Source organism: Aquila chrysaetos, chromosome 2, assembly GCF_900496995.4.
Source record: "Aquila chrysaetos chrysaetos chromosome 2, bAquChr1.4, whole genome shotgun sequence".
Taxonomy (NCBI): Eukaryota; Metazoa; Chordata; class Aves; order Accipitriformes; family Accipitridae; genus Aquila; species Aquila chrysaetos.
The window spans coordinates 74,151,183-74,174,594 of record NC_044005.1 but is presented as its reverse complement, the minus strand read 5'-3'; the positions used below and the strand labels follow the sequence as shown (position 1 = coordinate 74,174,594).

General features: G+C 40.5%; 1 protein-coding gene across 3 annotated transcripts in view; it reads left to right on the top strand.

The window, feature by feature from the left end:
- The first annotated feature begins 7 nt into the window (after positions 1-7).
- BCKDHB (branched chain keto acid dehydrogenase E1 subunit beta) overlaps positions 8-23,412 on the top strand; it is a 135,726-nt gene continuing 112,321 nt past the window's right edge. Inside the window, exons 1-3 of one of the 3 annotated variants that reach the window (XM_029999671.2) lie at positions 8-204; positions 2,826-2,903; positions 5,503-5,571. In XM_029999671.2, coding sequence (XP_029855531.1) covers positions 36-204; positions 2,826-2,903; positions 5,503-5,571 — 316 coding nt within the window. In that variant the 5' untranslated portion in view covers positions 8-35. Of the gene's footprint in view, positions 205-644; positions 664-2,825; positions 2,904-5,502; positions 5,572-23,412 lie in introns of those variants that run through there. The other 2 variants (XM_029999681.2, XM_029999691.2) reach the window with 2 other exon arrangements.

Sequence of the window (23,412 nt, the reverse complement as noted above, 5' to 3'; positions counted from 1 at the left end):
CGCGGCGGCCGCGGCGGCCCCTGACAGCGGCGGCGATGGCGGCGCGGACGGGGCTGGCGCTGCGCGGGGCGCTGGCCTCCGGGGCGGCGGCGGCGGCGGTTCGCCGCGGCGGGCTCTGGAGCCGCCTACCCCCGCTGCCGGCCGCCCCCCGCCGTTCCGCGGCGCACTTCTCTTTCCAGCCGGACCCGGCGCCCAGCGCGTACGGTGAGAGGGGGGCCGGGCCGGGCTCACCCTCGCTCTGCTGCCGGGTCCGCCCCGCTGCCGCCGCCGCCTTCTCGGGGGAGGCTCCCGCCCGGCCGGGGTGGGGCGGAGCGGGAGGGAGGGAAGGAGACGGGTGGGCGCTTCCCGCCTCCGCCGCCTCGGGCCGCCCTGCCCCGCCGAGGCGGTGGCCGCGGGAGCGAGGCGTCCCCGGCCGGGCAGCCGCCGCCGGGGGTTGGGGGGGGGCGGCGAGACCCCCGGTCGGCGTCCGCGGCGCTTCCACCTGCGTGGGCGGTGGGTGGGAAGGCCCCGGCGGGGGCGGGGGTGCTTCTGGTCCCTTCGGCGCCTCAGCGGGAGCGGCCGGGGCGGCTCGGTGAAGAGTTTTTTGGGCAAGAGTTGCGATGGGCCTACCCGTCATCTGCTCGGACCTGCGAGCCCTTCCTCTGCCCCTCTCCTGCTTCGGTGGTACAGCTTCTAGCAGTGCCTTAATGCCTTACATCCACCCCTGTACTTTTATCGCATGCTTAAGTGGTAGTAAACCTGTGACTAATAAAGACTGCTGTCTAGCGAAAGGTTTGAGGTAATCCTCACGATCCCGCGATTGAGAGTAAACGCAGATCACTTGGGAATGAACAGCTCGGGACGAAAGTTGGTGTTTTGGCTTTATTTCCGAGATGCCTCCCTGCAGGTGACTAGTGCTGAGTTCTCCTGGAAGAAGCCTGCCAGCTGCAGAATAGCTGTTTCTCTTGTGTGAACCGTGCTGTCTTCTAGAAAGGTGTTACTTAGTGGGATGCCTTGGTGTCCCGGCTTGGTCCCTAAGTCCGAGAAAACTCTCGTCCATTTCTATAAGTCATTGGGAGGTATAGGCACCCAAGGTGTCGCGGAGTAAAGCCTGTGTGCCGCAGGTCCCTGCTTGAGATCATAGTGAAGAAGCTCTAGTAGGGCAGGCCGTTTTTTGTTGCCGTTTATTGCTAGAAAACTACTTCCCTTTGACTTAAAATACACTTTGAAATTCTGTGAAAAACAGTGAAACAGTTATGCCTATACTGATCCTGATGTTGTTAAGATAATGCTTCTCCAACTCCACAGTTCAAATCTGAAGGGCGCAATTAGCTTCTCCTTTCCCACGAGGGCTGATACAGAGGCCTTTGTTATAAGCAAGAGCAGCAGGTCAGAACAGTCAGTGTGAGGAGTTTCTGACAGTTGCTTAAATAATAGTCATTTATTCATATAAAATACTAGAAGGATTGTATCTTTGTGCTGGTTTTGGCTGGGAAAAGATAACCTAAATACTCATGTGGATGACTTGGGAAAGAGAGAAACCACTACTGTTCTCCAGCTTTCCTTCCATTGAATTTATAAATGTTGATTATTTGTAGCTTTCATTTAATTTGAACAGTTTCTGTAACAATTTTTTTTACAGTTTCTTCTTCTTAATGGGCCATGTAAAGTGTAACAAGTGAAGCTACCAAGCACAGGAATGTGTAGGAATGCATCTACTCAGCTCTGGTGTGGCATGACACGAGTCTTTAACAACAGATGCTAACATTAATTAACAATGTAGGAAGAAGAGAAGCTGAATGGTTTTTGAGAGATACTGTAGCTACTGGAAATGGAATTTAGTTCTCCTTTCTGGTTTCTAACACTTATTCTCATGTTTGCCTGGGATCGTCAGCTAACCATCATTTTTTTTAATTTGCTGTGTGTGCTGGTTAGGTAGTATTCTCCTGGGCTGTGGCTCCTAGACTTTGCTGGTTAAAGAGCTACCAAATGTCAGCCAGGCAATTTCGTATTGCTCAGTTTCTGATAAGGCATTATTTTATTTGCTTGGAGAATCTGAGTTGGTCACAGTAGTGGGGACTGGGCTGTTGTTTTTTTCCATCTTTGCTTTCAGGACAGTTTGTTTTTCCTTGCAGTGCTGGAATGAAGAAGGGCACTTGGGTAGCCCTCTTGGTTTTGAAGGTTTTCTTTCAATCCGTGCTGCAGATTTTAATACAGCAGTCTGGTGCATTTGCTTTACCCGTTTTAAATATAGCTGTTCAGCATCAAGTTTTCTTTCTTCGAAGTGTGGGTTTGATGCTTCTGACACTTTCTAACTGCAGTCCAGAGAGCAGGCCAGTGGTCTAGAAAACTTCTGATAACAATAGGTATCTGTAAACAGGAGAGGCTGGAGCTTTAAAAAAAAAAAAAAAAAAAAAAAAAGATTAAAGAATGATGAAGTAAGCTTAAATGAGATCTGGTGAATCTTAGCTGAAAGGATCCCAATCCTCAAAACAATAATGCTTTACTATGGTTTCTTCCTTTGAAAAACTGTTGCATTAGTTGTCGTTCCTAGTGTTTGACTAAGCATTGCAAAGCTGCATTTGCTTTAGCTAAAAGCATAGTATTTGAAAAAAGGTTGAATGCAGGGTAGTAGAATAATAGTCCTTGGGATTGCAAGGTATACCTTGCTCAATCCCATCTATCCCATAATTTAAGTTTACTCAGGAAATGAGTCTTGGGTAGTCCTAACAGGGATCTTGTTTATGACTGTTAGCTAAGGTTTTAGTTGTGTTTTGCACCAGTGTTTTCTAATGTACTTTATGTTTTGAACCAAATTAAATGGCTAAATAATTGCTTTCACGCAGGGCAAACTCAGAAGATGAATCTCTTCCAATCCATAACAAGTGCCTTGGATAATACTTTAGCCAAAGATCCGACTGCAGGTATGCTATACTTGTTAGTGTATTTTGCTTTGTATAAATTGCATTTTATTTTGCCTATTTGTGTGCCATATTAAACACATTTCTTGTGGCCTTTAAAGTTTTCTAATAAGTTATTTCTACACTTTGATCTCAAACAAAACTTAAAAATGTGTTGTATTAACAGATTATTAATGGATTATGTGATCTAAGATGCCGTTGTGTCTTCTGTATTGGCTGGGTGTGTTTTGCTTGAAAGTTGGGACAGGAAGATACATTGCTTAACATGCTTCTGGTATTACTGATGTGAAACATACTTCAGGGCAGCTTGAGTCCCACAAGGAAGTAAAGGAGTTTTTAAAATGTAAATCTTAGTTTTTAATTCCTTCAACTCCCTATGCTCAAAAAGTGGTATTTTTTAGAGACTATATATTCCTTGCTCTGTTCATTCTCCCTTCTCTCCTTCCCTGCCCTCCCAAATTCCTTTCCAGCTTTACTGATTTCTGTTCGTCATTGTGCATAGCCAACATAAGATTTTCTAGGCTTTTGCAGTCTGGATAACCTATAACTTTGAAGATGCTAGTTCATCATAGCTTGATTTAAAAGAGTTGTCCTAAACTCTTTTGCACAAAACTATTTACTCCACTTTTAATTCCTTATACATAACAGGAAGTCTATTACTTCTGTTGTTGTAACAAAGGTGCGATGATGGCCAGGTATCTGAAAGAGATGTTTAATGTCATGAACACAGCTGCAAAAGCTGTATGATCTTGTGTAATTGTGGTTTTTCTTTTTAGTGTGTTAGCAAGGCACTGCTTGAACCACTGCTCAACATGAAGTCTGACTAATCGTCTAATCTGTTAGGACAAATTCCACGTTGTCTGTCCAGTACTATGCCCGTATACATTCCCTCTCAATCTACAGCTGTGTTATAATCACCTTTTTTAAATTAAACTTGGACAACTGAGGGTAAATTAGTGCCAAGAACAGATTTTAGGACCATTTCTGTAGAATCAGCCATATAAAAGTAAGTAGAATGTTAGTCCAGCAGGGACCTAAACTCATATTTAATCTTCAGCCTTTCAGTCCCTCTAAGGTTCCAGTCTTGCTCCTGAGCTTTGCAAGGCTTGATCTTTGCAAAGCCCTTTGCAAGACCATTTTGAAGTTCTACAGTCAAGACATATGAGTTGTCAGTATTACCCTACTTACTGAATTAATTAGTACTTCTTGCAATAGAAAGCATGTCCTTCATATGTTTTTAGTTGTATGGGAATTGAGCAACTGTTGTTTAAGTAGTGGAAATCCTCATACTTGTGTTGATGAGAATTAGAATCTGTCCAGGAAAATATTTTCAGTGGCTGAACAGAATGAGTAATTCCACACAAGTTTGCTGATACCAGCATTAAATGGGCCTTTTTTTTTTTTTTTTTATGCCAGCTGCTCAAAAGTGAGTAGCCATATGGTGATGGAAAGGCCTTACAAAGATTCTAGAGTACACAAAAAACCCAAACAAGTTAGTATTAAAAATGAATTAGGTGACCAGGGGACATACTTCAATCATATACTCCATGACTGCGTTGGTTTTACATCATTATACAAGTTATTTTTCTTTAAGTAGTGCTATTAATACGATTGTCAGAAGTGTGATAATCCATTTTAGTGCTTCCAATCAGAAATGTATTTTATTTAAATAAAAATAATATTTGAAAGGCAAGGAGGTTAACTTATTATTTTGTATCCTTTAGAATATGGAGAGTATTGAGGAGTTTGGGAATTATCACAACTGACCCCAGTTCATGCAAGCTGCTATTGGTGATACTGCTGCACATCTCTTACATGCTTGAAAAAATTGAAATGGGCAATAATGTGAATTAAATAACAAAACTGTTTTAAGAAAAATTAGACATCACCACTCCATAAATTCAAAGAAAAAACCTTCCAGATTAGTTGATATGAAGCTAAATTTTAAAGGCAATTACTTTTAGTGATAAAACTTTATTGGCTACGTCACCCACACTATAAGGACAGTAGTGTTGAACACTGAGCGTTGTCCTGGTTATTAGATATCCATCTCTTCTGTAGAGGACTTCCTCTGAATTCACTCTTCAGGTATCTGGCAAGTATGTGTAGAGAAGGCTTGAAATTTCATGTTGCATTGATATTTTGAAGAAAACTTCAATTTGACATTTTTCAAAACACTACATTTACTGAAATCTGTGGATGAAGAATGCAAATGGTTACTGGTTGAAGCAGAACACATAACTTCAGTGACTCTTTAGTGACTGAATATAATTGTTTCTTGGAATTGCTTTTATTCATTTAGATTTAGATATTGTGATATTATAGAATATTTCAGAAAAATAAATAGATAATTTAATGAAAGCATAGATGAGTCGGTTTCATGAATTCTGTTCTGAGATGATTCCTCATTAACCTCTGGTCTTTATTTGGTACAGTTAGGCTGTGCATGAGAAATGCTTAGGTCTAGATAAATCTTGAAGTAAAATGAAATGTTAGGCGCTACTTACGTTAGTGTCTCGTATAAAAAACCTTTGAAACACGTTCATTAAAAATAAGATACATTGGAGTAACATTAGCCTCCTCTACTGTTCTTATTTTTCAGTAATATTTGGTGAAGATGTGGCCTTTGGTGGAGTCTTCAGGTGTACAGTTGGCTTGCGAGACAAATATGGTAAGTTAACTTTTAAATATGACGTTATTTTCGTATTAGCATTTCTGTTGTTTTGTAGCCCTCTGTGGTTTGTGGGAGAAGACAAGAATATGTGGGAGAGAAGCCTTGTAAATGGACTTCTGTTTTCCTTTCTGTCCTTGAAAATAGAAAAAATTTTGAATGAGTTACCATTTATGTAAACTTTCAAAGCTTTTGAAACTTGCTGACATAGTTTCGGGAGTCTTCTATTTCTTCAACTAACTTTATCAATGTAACTTCGTTTTTTTTAAACTGCAACCGGACCAGATATTCATCATCATGGCCCCATTTAATTACTGTAATCAAGTTAATGCCTCTTAGCAGCAATACATGGTGATGCTTTTTCGTCCTATCTCTCAAGAACTGTGAAGGAATTACATTAAAAAGGATTTAAATGCTTTGTTAAATAGAGTAATTTCTAGCATGGCCTGAAAAGCCAAAATAGAAATGATGTGTTACAACTATGCTTGTGCTTCATCTAGAATGTGATCGATTTACTTGTTTGGGAGACTCATGTGAAGGCATTCAGAGAGATGGTACAACCTTTGTCTCGAAGAATCTTAGAAGTAGCCTTTATCACTAGATAGGAAAAACAGGTTTGCAAAAGTACATGGGAAATAAGATGGTACTTAATCATCTCATGCCTCAGACAGTTGAGGTGAGTTCAGTGGAAGAGGAAAAATAGTCACTTGCAGAAGCTTTTTAACTTTGTTGCAAACTTATTTTTTAATTAAGTTTTAAATAGGCAATTTTTTTAAAACTTGCAGGAGCTTTTAAAAAGTTCTTGTGATTTATATTAATCTGTATATTGTGTTCATTTTGGGAGAAACTTAGTTCCACTATTTCTGGGCGACAGTCTCCTACAGCTGAGCATCAGTGGCTTCTAAAAGTCTTTTTCTTCACCCCATCTTTCTTTCAGACCATATGTTGTTGCACAAGCATATAAGTGTCATGTTCATCGTTCTTGATGGATAGAATTTAACCCCCTAGTTAGTGATACCTGGTTGGCAAAACTAGAGGATTTTTCGAAGTCCTTCACTGTTCTTCCAGTTAAGTTTCTTCTTTGGTTATCCATTTGGTGTGGTTTCATTAAGGACCCATTTTGCTGCGAGAAGTACTGTTACTGGAAAGCTAAAAAAAAAAAAAAAAAAAAAAAAAAAAAAAAAAAAATCATTGTTTCAAGTATGGGATGCTGGCTAGTACATAGCAGTTTACAGGTCTTGGAAACTGCTTGTGGATACAGTAACCTGATGGCTTTTGATTTGGCAGTCACTGTCTCCCCCACTGGGCTATTAAACAGAAGAAGAGGTTATCGAATGTTAAGTTTCAGCAGCTTACTTTCTTCAAGGGACAAAGATGACTGGGATTGCTAGCAGCCAGTGATTAAATCTATTTCATTTTCCTAATCTGGAGGAGATGAGTTACGGCCACCTTGGAGATCACCAAGATCCACTTTTTTGGAGTGAACCAGATAAAGGAAGATGAGGAAGACTATACTTTTAAGAAGTTTTAGAAACATAACCATATTTTGTTGTTTTGTTTCTCTGCTTCAATTATTATGTGGATGTTTTCTCACGGTCTGGTTTATATGTTAATGTTCAAATAGTTTGGATAGGACTTATTAGCAATGATCTTTAGTGCTGCATTTTGAGGTTGAGTTAGAGTTCTGTAACTGGTGTGATATGTTAAGTCTGTTTACTAGACTTCATGTGAAAACAAAGCCTCTGAAACAGCAGTCAGTTGCTGGAAACATGGGCAACAGAAGACTTCATTTGTGAAATAAGCAACAGGAGTAGATGGCTCCATAAGCAACCTTTTGTTTTTTAGTGAACATCTCCACTTTAAAAGACAAAAGGAACAAACTTTATATTGTTAGAGTGTTGCTTTGAGGGTCATTTGTTGGTTTTCTTCGATGTAAGAAAGTCAGATAATATTGGAATGAAGGAAAGATATTATTTCATTCTTGTCGTAGTGTTTTACTGATGATATATTCAGAAGTGCCGGTGCTGTTCAAAGACTCTGTGATAGCTCCTGCCCCAGAGTGCAGGGGTACTGTTGAGGCGGGTACTGTTCAGGGAGCGCAAGGAACTATTCACACAGTTCTAGTCAGTATGATAAGCAACAGTCATAGCACATCAGCAGCCTAGCTAGTATCAGATTTATTTTATGACTATACAACAGATTTTAATGATATTTTTGAGGACGATATAACATGACTTCAGGAATATTTGAAAAGAACTCCTTTAAAGCGTGAGAGGCAACATGAGAAATTGTGGAAGTACCTATATGAACATTGAACAAGGGCTAATGAAAGCTAGTGTTGCCATTTGATCAGAAAGGGTGCTTACCTCTTTACGGTGAATAAGAGGATAGATTTGATAAGCAAAAACTAAGTAGTGCTCTTGTTTCATGTGATTGTGAAATGAAATGTGTGGGTATGTGTCCCGATCCAATGTTGGGGAAGGTTTCGATATGATCCCAAGAGCGAGATTAAGACACAAACAAGGTCAGATGCAGTATACTTAAAAGAGCTTTTATTATCAAAAGTATCAAAAGTGGAAAATAGTGGTGATAGGATAGAATGGAAGAAAAGGTAGAAATTAAGCAAGTAGTCGGGATAGGATTGCTAGGATAGTCACCACTATGGATCCAGCGGCATCCCGTTGGTCCTCAGGCAACCAGTCGGTGGTAGGAGTTGCGAGGATGGTCACCACCACGGATCCAGTGGCGTCCTGTTGGTCCTCAATCTTCAATTCTTCGGTGGTGAAAAAAAAAAAGCCCCACGGCTTGTCTCTACGGGTTTTTATAGGGCATATTTCAATGATGTCATGCGCTGCAGGTTTTGTCTATCACATAACCTTCTGCATGATCAACACCAGAAACCAGTATCTTATCAGCTCCAGCCCGTTTCCTCCCCTGGATGCCTCAATGGCCTGGTAATTGTCCTTATGGACAGAGGGGTGTCCTGCTTAAACAGGCCATCTCGGAGACAAAGGGCTCGAGATAAACAGTTCACAGTTCCTTGAGATGACAGTCCAGTCCCTTGCACCTAACAATCTTTGAGGCAAACGGTTCGAGATAACAATTCAGTCTCTTACAGTATGTAAAGTGCTGGTGAGATCAAATTGACAAGGTAGGAAACTATCTCTTCACATTTATTCAGAGCATTGCGAAGATTGTATTTGTTAGAGGAAAAGTGTGTTAGCTGGAAGAGGAAGCGAAATGTGAAAAGCTTTTTGCTGTTTTCCTACCTAAAAAAAAAAAAAAAAAAAAAAAGGTTTGCCTTACAGATTCATTATAGAAAGATCTTCCTAAGATCCCTTTGTCTTGCAGATTCTCAGTTTATGGTCTAGGTGAGAAGTGAACTGTAGATGTTGATCGTGATTGAGAGAGAAGGTAGTGGAGAAGGCGTGACAGGAAAAATAAGTAAGAGTTCTTTGTGCTGCTGATGAGATGCCCATAAGTAAATGGAGTCAATAGCATGAATACAAGTTTGGACACAAAGAGATGTCTACAGATAAAAGGTGAACTTAAGAGTCATTCACACAATGATAATTCAACTTTGTAAGGCAGGTGAGATGACACAGGTAACTTTTGGCTTCTTTCTTTACTAATAGTGAAATTCTGTAGAAAACGGGCAGTGGCTGGAGAGGGAATAGCAAAGGTGAATTAGAGTACATATTGAAAATATAGTTACAATGCTGAGGAGAACCAGGAAAGGCTGAAAGTGCAAAAATTGAAGGAATCCAAAATTTCAAGAGGGGTGTAGGTGGCTGTCAGTGTTGTCTTGGAGATTAAGTTCTGGATGCAGTGCTTGTTTTATGCTAAGGCTAGAGTCCATGTAAAATAAGGAGGAATTCCAGACAGAATTGATGAACAAGCAACCTTATGGATCTTACCTGTACAAGGAAGACTACATACGCTTACTGACTTTTCTTCCCCTGTTCCCCGCCTGAATTTACCATCAACATAATAATTAGAGATACAAGTGATATAATACGAGGTTGTTTCTATATGTTGATGTAAAATATGATGGAACAAATGGTTTTTTTTCTCCTCTCCTGAAAGAGGTATGCGTTTGTGCTTTGTGGTGTGTTTTTTTTTTTTTTTTTTCCTTCCTCCTGTAGCTAATCAAAATCACTAGGTGGCAGTCTATGCCTATAAGTAGTTATTCTGATACAAATGCTAGCTCCTTTTTAAGCACTTTTATAGAGGTCAAGGTCTAAGTATCACCTAATATTATAGTAGGGAGAATTTAGTATATTAATACTCAGTAGTAGTACTATACAGATGTTGCTCGCTATCCAGACTGTTACTGAAGTCTCTCTGGAGAGATAGAGAAGAAATTTGCTTTTAGAATAAATCTGTCATGAAATCTAAAATCTCTTTTTTGCCAGGAAAGCCGTTTAAGCCTGAGTGTAGAGTAATGTAATATAAACACAGCTAGAGGCCTATAGTAATAAGTGAAAGAAGTCAAACTTATTGACTTCGTAAGGAAATAAATCCTAATTTTTGATTGGATGAATTTTTTACATGCTACAAAGAGTTTTGTTTGAAAATGTTTAATTGAGGAATCATATGTAAACAAGTCATTATGTAGAAGTTTCTTTTCCACGATAGCTATGACTCAGGATAGTATATTTGTTCATATACATCTTATATCAAGATCCAAAATAAGTGATTCTAGTTTTCTGGCATTGCTTTGCTGCTCATGATCCTTCTGTTGGTGTTAGTGTGCTTTGCAGGAACTGAATGCTTAGAAATCTGTTGCTGTATAATCCTGCTTCCTGAAAATGAGTAGAATCCCTGAATTTTTTTATGTGGAAAGTTCCTTTCAGATAAGGGAAGGGAAGTAAGTCTTGTACAATTTTTTCCTTTGTCCCCTTCTTCTGGTCTTGCACACTGGAAGGCATATTCTTGTTTTATTTCTTCCCCATCCCACCCTGCCAGGTTTTTAGTTGTCACCATTTTGCAGATGTTGCATACTCTAACCTGTAGAGTATCTTTATTGAAGTAATGAATGTCTGCTGTTCCATAGTCCTGCTATCTTGAGATGTTTCCTGTCTCTAGAGCAAAGATGTAAACTGCATGATTGATAGCCTGCTTCCTTGCCTGCTGTATTTTTGTAGCCTAGGTAATGTGTGCAAACATTTTTTTACTTTTATTTTTTTAAAAGGGAAGTATGTATTAATTTCAGTCTTTTGAAGAAAATGTTATCTGAATGAAATAGCTGTACATTTGTCTTTCAGTCTGCAGATGGATTTGAAACAGTGGTCTTGAGTGTGGATACATGTGTCCTATTGCTCTGCCTGAAGTGTGAAATAAAGGTGCAGCATGTAAAGATCAGACTCATCCACATGACAAAAATACAGAGGTCAGAGGTAGGGATTAGATGACAGGCAGTAAAGAAATGGGAGGAAAAACGGAGGATAAGGTAAAAATGGAGAAGGTGGACAGAACTAAAGACTGAGAAACAAGAATAGCAGAAACAGTGATTGACAAGGAAGGCTACTCAGAAGAATGCCAGAGCAGGTTTTTTTTTTTTTTTGGTAACTCCAAAAAAAGACCCATCTAGCCTACTGCAGCCAAAAGTGAAGATTTTGAGATTATATAAACAGGGGAAGTGAAGTGTGTATATAATACTTTTCTTGAATACTCTCTCTGCTGTCCTCCAAACACTTACAGCTTGAGGGCTTCCTTATCTGGAAGTGCCTCTGTGTAGTCATCGGCCTCAGTAGAGATTTGTCTTTAATACCATTCTGGTCTACACTTGAAGGGAGGCTCTAATGTGCACTTACTGCCATGTTAGAAGTCTATCCTTAGTGAGGGTAAGGATCAAGAGCCTCCCGATTATTTCAAAGCTTGATATTCTGAGAATGTGGAATAGGATCAGTCCTTGCTCAGAACTCTGAGAATCCAACAGCAGTAAGATTGGCTTGGCAGGTCTCTCCCCATAGCAGTGCTTTGGGGACACTGAGTTTTTTTGGTTTATGTGTTCACTTTTATAGATGAGATTTGGGTAGGTGGGAGAAACCAAACCCAGAAGAATTGGAAGAATTTAATACATTTAAAAATTTGGAATCTTAGATCAAGTTATTGCCTGTGTTTGTTGTCTCAAAAAACAAAATACATCTTCAGTAATTCATGTCTCTACGCTAAAAAATATTTGTGTACAGGCTTTCCCATACTAGAGCTGTTTGTAGGTCTTATCCGTTACATGCAGATGTCTCACACAAATGAGATGCATGCAGTTGCATGTATGTGTTTGGATAATATGTTTCAGTGAAGTTATGTTTCACTCAAAAGCTGTGAAGTTATTATGCTTGCCAAAAAGTTCATGCTATGGAGAGGAAAGTTGACCTAGTAAAGAAACATGAAAGACCAGAATTTAGTTTTTCTTGTTGCTAAGATTTCATGCAAGTTTGGATAGCCAGGGAACTAGCAGTTTCCATTTAGAACAGGAGTAGGGTTTGAGCCTTATGTCTCCTTAACTAAGCAGATGGCAGTTCATTTTAGGGATTGCTTTCCTCGGTATATCTGATGTCTAATTAGAGCTCATTAAAGCTTTTCATGTTCCTGTTAATGTATCTGAAAAACTGGAGTAAAAAAAAATAATTTTGAGTGTAGTCCTCTGAAAGCAGTCTTGAATTATCCACTTAGCAGAGGTTAAGGGAGTTGGAAGAAAGGTGGTCAGCAGGTGAAAACGTGAAAAATCTCTTTGTCCTGATGACCAACTCGCAGAGGGTCACAGCGGCTTCAGGAGCCAGCAGGTTAAGTGTAGTTGTGTTTGATCAATGCTCGAATGAAAGAATGATGTTGGGAAGAGAAAATATGTTTCTGGAGTTGTGTGAGGCAAGAAAGGAGCATTAGACCAGTACTTGTAAGATGGAACTTTCTGTGAATGGTGAATTTGGGTAGGAGAGAGAGAGTTATTGGAGGATTTTAAAAGTTCAAAGAATCACTTCTGTGATTCTGTGATATTTTTAGAAGAAGTTTTTAAAGAAATTAGAAAGGAGTCTATTAGTATTGTCAGTCTTCTGCAAAGCCACCTGTGATTTAGGTATGGATGCAGTGAATCCATGTGTTGGTACCCAACATAGATTTTTTTTTTTTAATGTGAAATTGGAAAAAATGTGATCCTTAGTAAAGGAAGTTTTAGTCTAAATATTACGTGTGTAGGATTCATCTTGGCAAATGCACCATTTAAAAGCTGGATCTAATATAAGCAAGTAGTTCAGGTTTCCTCCTGTTTCCATATCAATTCTAGCAGGTAATTTGTGCTTTTGAGACTAAATATGATCATAGAATTGTTTAGGTTGAAATAGACCCTTAAGATCATTGAGTCCAACCGTCAACCTAGCACTGCCAAGTCCACCACTAAACCATGTCCCTAAGCACCACATCTACACGTCTTAAATACCTCCAGGGATGGTGACTCCACCACTTCCCTGGGCAGCCTGTTCCAATGCTTGACAACCCTTTCGGTGAAGAATTTCTTCCTAATATCCAATCTAAACCTCCCCTGCAGCAACTTGAGGCCATTTCCTCTTGTCCTGTTGCTTGTTACTTGGGAGAAGAGACTGACCCCCACCTCGCTACAACCCCCTTCCAGGCAGTTGTAGGGAGCGATGAGGTCTCCCCTCAGCCTCCTTTTCTCCAGGCCAAACCGCCCCAGTTCCTCAGCCGCTCCTCCCAGGAGCTGTGCTCCAGGCCCCTCACCAGCTCGGGTGCCCTTCTCTGGACACGCTCCAGCACCTCAGTGTCTTTCCTGCAGTGAGGGGCCCAAAACCGAACACGGGACTCGAGGTGCGGCCTCACCGGTGCCCAGTGCAGGGGACGATCCCTGCCCTGCTCCTGCTGGCCACACCATTTCTGACACAGGCCGGGATGCCGTTGGCCCCCTTGGCCGCCTGGGCACACCGCTGGCTCACGTTCAGCCGGCTGTCGACCAGCACCCCCAGGTCCTTTTCCATCCACTCCTCCCCAAGCCTGCAGCGCCGCGTGGGGTTGCTGTGACCCAAGGGCAGGACCCGCACTCGGCCTTGTTGAACCTCACACACTTGGCCTCGGCCCATCGCCCCAGCCTGTCCAGACCCCTCTGCAGAGCCTTCCTACCCTCGAGCAGATCAACACTTCCATCCCACTTGGTGTTGTCTGCAAACTTACTGAGGGTGCACTTGATCCTCTATCACACCACAGCCTGCACTTCTCTTTCATGGCATGTCTTTCTGTTTGTCACCAAGGGGGTCTCGGTGACTGCTTAAGTTAGATTCCTAGTATTTGGATGCCTGATTAGATTACCTTCAAAGTTTTTGAGCTATTGGAAATTATTTTTGGACTGAAAGAGCAGTGTAAATGAGTTGTTTCACTTTTCAGTAGGGAATCCTTGAACAATGCCATTTTAGTTCACTTGCAACTATTTGGAAGTATGAGTAGAATGTGAATACTTTGGATGGGAATTTTTATTTCAAAGATTCTCTCAGTTCCTGGAGGATGCCACTGTGGTGTCTCCCACCAGAAGTGAGTGCTTGCCCAGGGTAGAAGAGACGTGGCCTCAGTTCTGTCCCTCAGGAGTTCTGAACTTACTCCCAGAACTGTTGACTGAGGTATCAAAGCTGATCTCTGTGGAGATGCAGCAGAAATGATTTTGTCAGCAGTTGTTCTTTTGGAATGTTTTGGAATGAATTTGTCTTTTGCTCATGTGATTCATTTGTTGCTGTTTGGGATCCTTGGTGTGATAGCAGAGTGAACAAGAGGAAGATAGGTTTCCTCCTTTCTGTATTAATGTCCCATCACTGGTTGGAGGGTCTTCTACTCATGGCTTTTATTTTTGTCTGTTCTGGTTTCTTTTAGCTGTTCTGTTTGGTCTCTTTTACTGCTCTCTTCCTCTTTTTGTTTGTCAGTGCTTGCAGAGGTGTACTGCCCACAGCAGCTTATGGTACTCTCATACAAAGTCAATTAGAACAAAATGCTTTTCATGAGGTTTCTGTGTAACATTGCTAATACGTTCTGGAGTGATGTTTGCTGCCTTTATTAGCAGTGTGGTGTTGACTGTCAGTTTGTGGCATGCTTTAGTCCCCAAGTCCTTTTGTATTGTACTGCTCTGCAGCCGGTAATTGCTTCTTTTCTGCGTGGACGCCTGATAAAACGAAACTCAGTAGGAACAACTGTGTGTCACTCCTATACGTTGGGTAAAACAAAATCAGTCTCAGGTCACTTCCTTTCAGGTAATTCTGAATTACATACATGGCTAGAGACATTCATACATGCAGACAGTAGTAAACAAGGGCTAAGCGGCTTCAATTTTTTTCTTCCTTAATCATTTTTCATAGCTAATGTAGATTTCCTCACATAGAGTAGAAAAGGTGCAATAAGTATGCACATGTAACTTGAAATTTAATTCTCTTCTTGCCGTATTCTGTTCAAGCACGTAGGCTTGTTTTGCAAATAATCCTTCCTGTGCTTTATTATTTTGGTACAGCTAGAAGCATAGATAAAATTGGTAGGATTTTTTTCTTCTAAACCAAATTTAAAAAAAACCAAGTGTGAAATAGATGGGGAGCAGATTGTAAACAGTAATTAGTGTCTGTTCAGTCGGTCCAGGATATTTTCTTGTGATTTGGAAAATCACAGAAGAAAAGGAAGAGAAGAGAAGAGATAACACTTGTATTGGATCCTGTGAGGGTGGGGGGAGTTGAATCAAATATTTCCCCTGTGGAAAATTTCAAACACATCAGAAAGCAAGTGACTGAACTGCATATGAAACCACAGTTATAGCAAGAAAATAACATCCTTATGTCAGGATGACCTAGCCACATTAGCAATCAGCTGGATGCTTTAAAAATGATTTTATTTATCACTTCCATATTTGTTTTCCTCTGCTTTCTGCCTGCCTTACAGATTTAGATCCCTGAAGCACAGGGTATGTTTTGAGACAGATCAGCTGGCAAAGACTGTTCTTGGCCTTCAGTGATGGAGATTACCTGGCTTCCCTACACACACAGTCTCAGTGCATGTTTATTCTTATGATTTGAAGCTTTTTCTTATTGATCAGTTTTCTCTGGATGCTGGTTGCTGCATCTGAAGGATATGGGCCATCCAAAACTGGATGCATTACTCTGGGTTTTACTGAGTAAAACCTGGTTGCTTACAGCTTTCTGGTGATACATCTCATGATAATGCTAGCTTGTCTTGCAGCAATAATGATATTTCCAATGTCTGATCCCCTGTAATCCATGGTTGTTTTCTGTAGACCTTGTGTCTAAGGTGTAAACACCTGTGTGAGTTTTGAGGGAACACTTCATTCTCAGTAAATGAGTCATTTGTTTATAGTCCAGTAAAATAATTTAGTAGTTTCTGTTTATTTGGCCAGGAGATGGCTGTACCTTGCCAGGCCAAGGGACACCAGCCTTCCTAAAACTGTGGTAGTCATTCTTTGAAGAAAAGTATTTACTTGAACACAGTGTTATTATATAAGCTTGAGCTGTAGAAAACTCCTGAAGGGAAGTTCTGTGTTTAAGTGAAATGCCTATGGGGGAAAACATGGGTGAGAAGACAAGGTTGTCCTGAGGTTGTTATGGTATTTGGAAGTTTCTTGGCTAAGGAGGATTGGATAAGCTTGCAAAGATTGCTTAATGCCCTGATGGCTTTTAGTGGCATGAGATAATGGAAGACCCTTTTGAAGCTGAGCTAATAGAGGTAGATAGAGTGTGTTTTAAACCAAAACAAAACCCCCTAATAAGTTGCCTCCAAAATCCCTAAAATACTTTAAAATGTTTATATTGTAAATCTTTTTTGTTCGTGATCTCAGGAAATTGTTTATTGTGAAGACTTCACAGCATGTTACTGGTGAGGGAGCAGAGATCTGTCAGTGGAGGTTCTGGATCTGTTCTTGGGGTGCCAAGCGTTACAGTGCAAGGGCAAGAACTACGAGAACACAATGTGGATAGGCTGGTTGGGGCAGTGTATTAAGGTAGTGTGTTCTGCCTCCCAGAAGTTACTAGTGGTTGGGTATTACTTCAACAGGTGGGGAGACACTCTGAGGTTTTTCTGTGAGTTTTTTATCAATAATCATGGGGCCTTTTGTATGCTTTAAGAACATGGGAATGTGCTATTATAGGGAGGAGAAAAACTCAGCCTAAAGTAGCATAAGAAATAAGTGTTAGGGGTTTATTGTATAAACAGATAGAAAATGTTAGTTCGATGGTTCAGAAGCAGACTGCAAGCTTGTTGCTTCCTCTTTTATGTAGGTGCTGGTCCTTCCTAACATATTGCATGTGGTAGAATGAAGTAGTTCAGAATTTTTCACATGGACTTAAGCTGAGGGTGGAACATTTTATTCAGAGTTAAAAATGACTAGTTGTTGTGTATAGACTGAGTAAAACCTAAGTAGTCTGGAGTTTGGTTATCTTTTTTTCTTTGTGGATGGATTTAAGTGAAGAATTCTGTAGCTTGCTTGCCTGGTTCTTCCAGAGCAGTTTGGCAAGATCTGGCTTTTGTTCTGATTTATATAAATGTCTTTGAACAGTAACATCTGGAGAACGTGTTCCAGACTCATTACACAATAGTACATTTTGTTCATTTTCATCTTAAGTAGCCAATTCTTTTTTTAAGATTTACAGTTGGAAAAAAAGAAAAGTTATTTGAGAACTTGATACAGTGTAGTACGTCCTTTTACATGGTTTGAATCTGTGGGATAGTGATATAAATCATTCTGTGTCAGAGTAGCTGTGGGGTTGGTTTCTTTTTTATAATTGTTCTGATAGTGTCCCTGGTGTGAAAACAGTATTTTATTTGTTTGGGACTTACTAATATTCGTTATGTTTCTTTTCGTATGTTGCAAACCTGTTTGAGGGAAAGATAAGGGATATACTTTTAATACAGAACTTGATACTCAGTACAGAGCTTAAGAAAGCTGTTCTAACGAATTTTTAAGATATTTCAAGATATATTGCTGGGCAAAAAAGTATGTGCTGCTGAACTTAATAAAAATGGAATTTTCCACTTCAGGAAATACTTTAAGTGAAACATTTAAAAGTAATATTTTAGTAATATAGTGTCAAGGAGAATAAAACTTTATGTATTAAAGACAAAAGATGGAACTGATGAGCATAACTAGTATTCGCAGCTGGTGTTAATACCAGGTCTGCAAGCACAGTTCATGTACCTTGTTTTGGAAGTCAGTCTTTATGCCTTTACTATCTCTCAGGTGGAATTTAGTGATTCTCAGTTTCCTTGGTTAGTCCTGCAATCAGTATGCCCTCTGTTTCATTTGTACTTGTCAAGTGAGACTAATTTAGTATGTTCCCTGTTTTTTCTGCCTCTGAGGTTGGTGATAAGAGTGTGGTAATTATCACCACTTCAGTTTAAGAAGGTGCTGCAGAGTTTATTACAAGGACTAAAACACTCAAGAGTTTTTTTGGAAATAATTTGCTAGAAGCCTAGAAGGGTCAAAAAGGTCAAGACTACCACCCCAGTCCAGTCAATTGTCTAAGCAGCTTTGCCACAGAACCACTTTGAGGAGCAGGTTAATTTTAATTTAACTTGATGCAGAGCCATCTTGCAGTGTCCAGGCTGACATAACATGCTAGTCATTTATTAAAAAAGATCTCCTTTCTTTTTAATTTGTACAAACATTAAATCCTCAAAACCTGGTAAGGAGTTTTCACACTTGTATGGAAGCACCAAGTATAGATCAATTTATTGATTTTTCTCATGCACATGTGTGGTGGGTTGACCCTGGCTGCACGCCTGGTGCCCACCAAAGCTGCTCTATCACTCCCCTCCTCAGCTGGACAGGGAAGAGAAAATATATATCCCTACATCCCTCCCTTCTTCCTGGGCTGAACTTCACTCCCAATTTTTCACTACCTCCTCCCCACCAGCAGGGCTGGGGGACGGGGAATGGTGGTTGTGGTCAGTTCATCACACCTTGTCTCTGCCGCTCCTTCCTCCTCAGGGGCAGGACTCCTCACTCGTCCCCTGCTCCAGCGTGGGGTCCCTCCCACGGGAGACAGTCCTCCACAAACTGCTCCAGCACGGGTCCCTTCCACAGGGTCACAAGTCCTGCCAGAAAACCTGCTCCACCGTGGGCTCCTCTCTCCATGGGGCCACAGGTCCTGCCAGGAGCCTGCTCCAGCACGGGCTTCCCACAGGGTCACAGCCTCCTTCGGGCATCCCCCTGCTCCGGCGTGGGGTCCTCTCTCCCCGGGCTGCAGGTGGAGATCTGCTCCCCCGTGGACCTCCCCGGGCTGCAGGGGGACAGCCTGCCTCACCATGGTCTTCATCACCACGGGCTGCAGGGGAATCTCTGCTCCGGCGCCTGGAGCACCTCCTCCCCTCCTTCTGCACTGACCTGGGGGTCTGCAGGGCTGGTGCTCTCACATCTCACTCCTCTCTTCTCCAGCTGCAATTGTGCAGGTTTTTTTCCCCTTCTGAAATCTGTTCTCCCGGGGCACTACCACCGTCACTGATGGGCTCGGCCTTGGCCAGCGGCGGGTCCGTCTTGGGGCCGGCTGGCATTGGCTCTGTCGGACATGGGGGAAGCTTCCAGCAGCTGCTCACAGAATCTGCCCCTGTAGCCCCTCCCCACTACCAAAACCTTGCTACCCAAACCCAATACAACATGCTTTATGTTATCAAGGGCCAGACATGGTTACAAGTGAGATTCATAAAATGTTTTTCATTACTGCAGATCACTGGTCATTCAGCACTTTGTTCCTGAGTACTTCTTTAGCAGCATTAAATCCTTGCTGTTGTGTTGAGAATAGTTGCTTCACAATTTAGGGTAGAACCAGCATGCTTTCAAATTTACTATGAAGTATTCCTACACTACTGGTACTGAGGAGTGTAAGAGATAGTGCCTTCTATTTGGTACAGTATTGCTTATTCCTTGGTTTGTTATCCAGATAGTGTACCCAGTCTATTACAGGAGAATTTTCATTAACATGTTGCAACACTTAGCTTTGGTAACTGTTCTGTATTTTCCTCTTGGATCTTTTGTCATGTCATGTAATGTTGCACATAGTCTGAAGATGCATGGAACTGAACTAAGCAGCTTAATATATCAGCTTTATTTATCCCTTGGTTATACCTGCATATAAGTGTTTGGTAGATGTCAATTTTAGAGCGTATTTTTGCAAGTGAGTGTTCTGTCATCTGGTATAGCTTTGCACATCTAACTTTATAGTCAGTTATGCTTTTTTGCAAGTGTGCTTCTCGCACAGCAAAATTTTTTGTGGTTGAGCAAGGAATGTTATTAATCATAGCTGGAGGAACACTTGAATGCCTTGGTGCAGTTAGGCATCGTGCTTTTTTTCTTTAGGCTGATACAACTGGGTATATGAGCCAGATGATCAGAAGGAATTCGATGTGGGCTGGGCTACCTGCATAGTCATCAGTAAAACAGAAATTCTGGTGAGCAAATCTGCCACTTTGATGTGCGCTGCTTATTGAATATTTTTCTAACAATGTGGAGCTGAATCAGTACTATTTTATCAATGTCATGAAATGCTTCCATCAGCAGGACAGGTACAAACTTAAAAAGTTTGGGCAGTCAGCATGTAACCCTGCTTGGGGCTGTTAATGAATCATAAAATAATAAGGGTTGGAAGGAAAAGACCTTGAAGGTCATCTGGTCCAAACCAGTACTCAACATAGAGCCAGTTTAGGTTGTTTGTGGTCTTGTCCAGGTGAGTTTTGAATATGTCCAAGGAAGGAGCTTGTACAACTTCTCTGGGCAGATTGTTCCAGCATTTGGCTACTGTCATAGTGAGGTTTTTTCCTCTTATATAATCAGTTTCCCTTTTTGCGTTGTTCTTTCACCTGTCACTGTGTACCTGAAAAGAATCTGATCTTCCCCCTGCTTATACTACTGCTTGGCTGCTTTTTCATCATGGAAGGATTAAATGACATGCAAGTTTACCAGCATTCAAAGCTATGCCAGAGCTTTGCATTAACCTCCCCTGACCCCTCCTGTTCCCATTTCTTCCCTGAGAAAGGGAGATCATTAGATAATATGTTTTAATGTTTATGCTTTAGCTTTTGGTGGGATGCTACTTTGTCACAAATGACAGGAAATCTGAAGTGAGGGAGATGGCCAGAAAAGCAGGTTTTCCCTATTTGATTTAGGAAGGTAGACCTGTTTATAAATAAATATTTATATATGTTTATAAATAAATTATATATAAATATCATTTATAAATAAATAAATGGTCCTCCTTCATCCAGAGGGCTATAAGACTGACAATTGAGTAAATGCTTAATGTTATGTTCATGCTCTAAACAACAATTTAAGAATTTATTAAGTTTTACTAGAAAGCAAGTTTCCTTTCCTTCCAAACCTGCAATTCAGTAACTGCACAGATTTATAAGTATTTGTAGATAATTGAGGAGGTTGCTCCCCATCCATGGTAACATCTTCTTTGTACTTCAGCAGTTCTCCTGACTCTGATATTGTTTAGGGTCTTTGAGAGTGAGGATTAAATGAAAAAGCAATAAACATGCTTTTCTCCTAAGGGAATCTTGGGGGAGCGGAGGTGAAAGTACAGTTTGGATCTATGGAGCTCTTGGACAAAAAAAAAAAAAAAAATCACCATCTTGAGTAAGAGAATGATGTGTTGAGAACACTTTGAACTAGAACTGCTAGTTCAAATATTCATGTCTATTCAAATGTATGAATGCCTTGGAATTAGTAACTGGGGGAGACTTCAAAGGAAAACTTACCCTTCAGCTGTTTTTAATTTCCAATTTACTTCAAGTACTCTTCAGAAGTGTTGGTTATGTCAGTGGAATAAATGATAAGCTTGTGAGGAATTCCTGTTCTTACCAGTTACCTGTCAGAACAGGTGTCCTTTTCTTTGGGCAATACTGTGGTGATTAGTCCTTCAAAAGTATACATTTTTTTGTGCAAGTGATTTTTTTTTTTTTTCTCTCCAATGGAGCTTAATTAACACTCCTGTAAACAAGTGAAACCAAGTAAGAAAGACTTATCTGTCATTTGACCTTTAAATCTTGTGTCTAGAATAAGAAGTTGAGTCTTTCGTTGCAGAGTAGAGCGTGATAGTGGATTTTGCAGCAGCAGAAGAGGAAGCAGCTAATTTAGTTTAGTGCATGCAAATCTCTATTCTGACCCTGTTCTTGGTCGCTCGCAGATTTCTGAAGTACATTTTTTTTTACTAATTTACGTGTCTTATTGCCATTGTGTGACTTTTTGGAATATTTAAGGAAAAAGTAATGGCAGTATTTGCTAATTAATCAAAATTTGAATGATTTTTTTCATTCAGGGTAACTAAATGTTGAAATTCTTTTGAAAGCATAGGCTGCGTGTACACAGTGATATTTGTGTGTGTGGATATATGTGTTTATCAACACAACTCATCATGCTTGAGACCTCACAGTGACTTAAATGGGGGCTGAGACCTGGCTGCCATGTAGTTTGCTGAGTCCTTGAAGCCTGCTGTGAATGTCTGGGCACACACAAATGTTCTTGGCCCAGTCTGTGCAACTCCTGTAGGATACAGCATTGGGGAAGAACAGAAGAGGAGCAAAGCTCAATTCTGTAAATTGTATTATTCTACACACAGTAGGTGAAATTCATCATAAGTAGTTAGGAGCTACTTGCGTATGAAATCCTTTTCATATAATTACTTTTCATCTGTTAGGTAGGTGAAATGATCTATTTTAACATGGGCAGCTCTGGGAAAAGCAGCTCTTTAAAATGGCACGGCATGTTAGTGTGCAAGAATTCAAGATTGAGAGGTAAACCATCTCTGTGCTTGTGAAACTGAAGCCCCACTTTGGACGAGTAGATTTGAAACTTGCATATTCACCTGGAAAGCTAATGTGCTTTTACCGGCATTCACTATAGAGGAAGTGTGCCCATCACACACCCTTTCTTAAAGCTGAAGAACTGCGATTAGGATATCAATAGAAGTAGTTGTACAACAAATTGATTAAAATTAATAAGAAATTACTAGAACTGTTTTGTGTTCAACCAGGAGCTCTAAAAGAGCTGAGTATGAATTTACCAAACCACTAGCTGTGATGCCTGCCCTCTCATAGTATCAGAGAAATGGAAGATAACAAGTGTCACCAGTTGTAAAACAGGGCCTAAAAGGGATTGTGGGACCAAGAAAGTCTGAATGCGGGATAGATTGTGTTAAATTATGTTAAGGAGTAGAATTAGTAGACTTAGGTAGATGTACATCTATGAAAAATCCTAGATACTCTAGGATTAGAACAGGTCTTTAGAGGCAGGACTGATTTGAAATCAGTCATTTCTATTTGAATTTTCTACATGAAGTCCCCAGTGAGTAGCAAAGAAGCTAACCTGCTGACACTTCCTTTTCTCTCCGGTCCTGTGTTTCTCCACGTGCATCCATGATTGTTGCAGTTGAGGACAGAATATATTTAGCTTGTTGGACTCTTCTATTTGACTTCTAATGGATGTTTTAAATGGAAGTTAATGAGATCATGGGGACAAATAAAATTCTGTCCAGGTACATTGCTAATACTACTCAGTACTGACCTCTTTTAAGATGCCTTTTTTAACACAAGTGATGTAGAAGTATCTTAAAACAAAACATCCTCCTTTGACTAAATCACCGGCAGAACTCCTTAAACTACTCAAATCGGCCAATGTAGGCTCTTACAGAGTGATGTGAAATTACTTAGAGTTGGAGCCTTGGGTGGTGTGTTAACGTTATAGGAGATTTGATCATGTTTGAATATCTCATCTTTGAAGTTAAATTAAGACAGGAACATGTTTCATTGCAGATACTGAAATCTGAAATACTTTTTTCCTGACAGCTTGGAACAAATAAT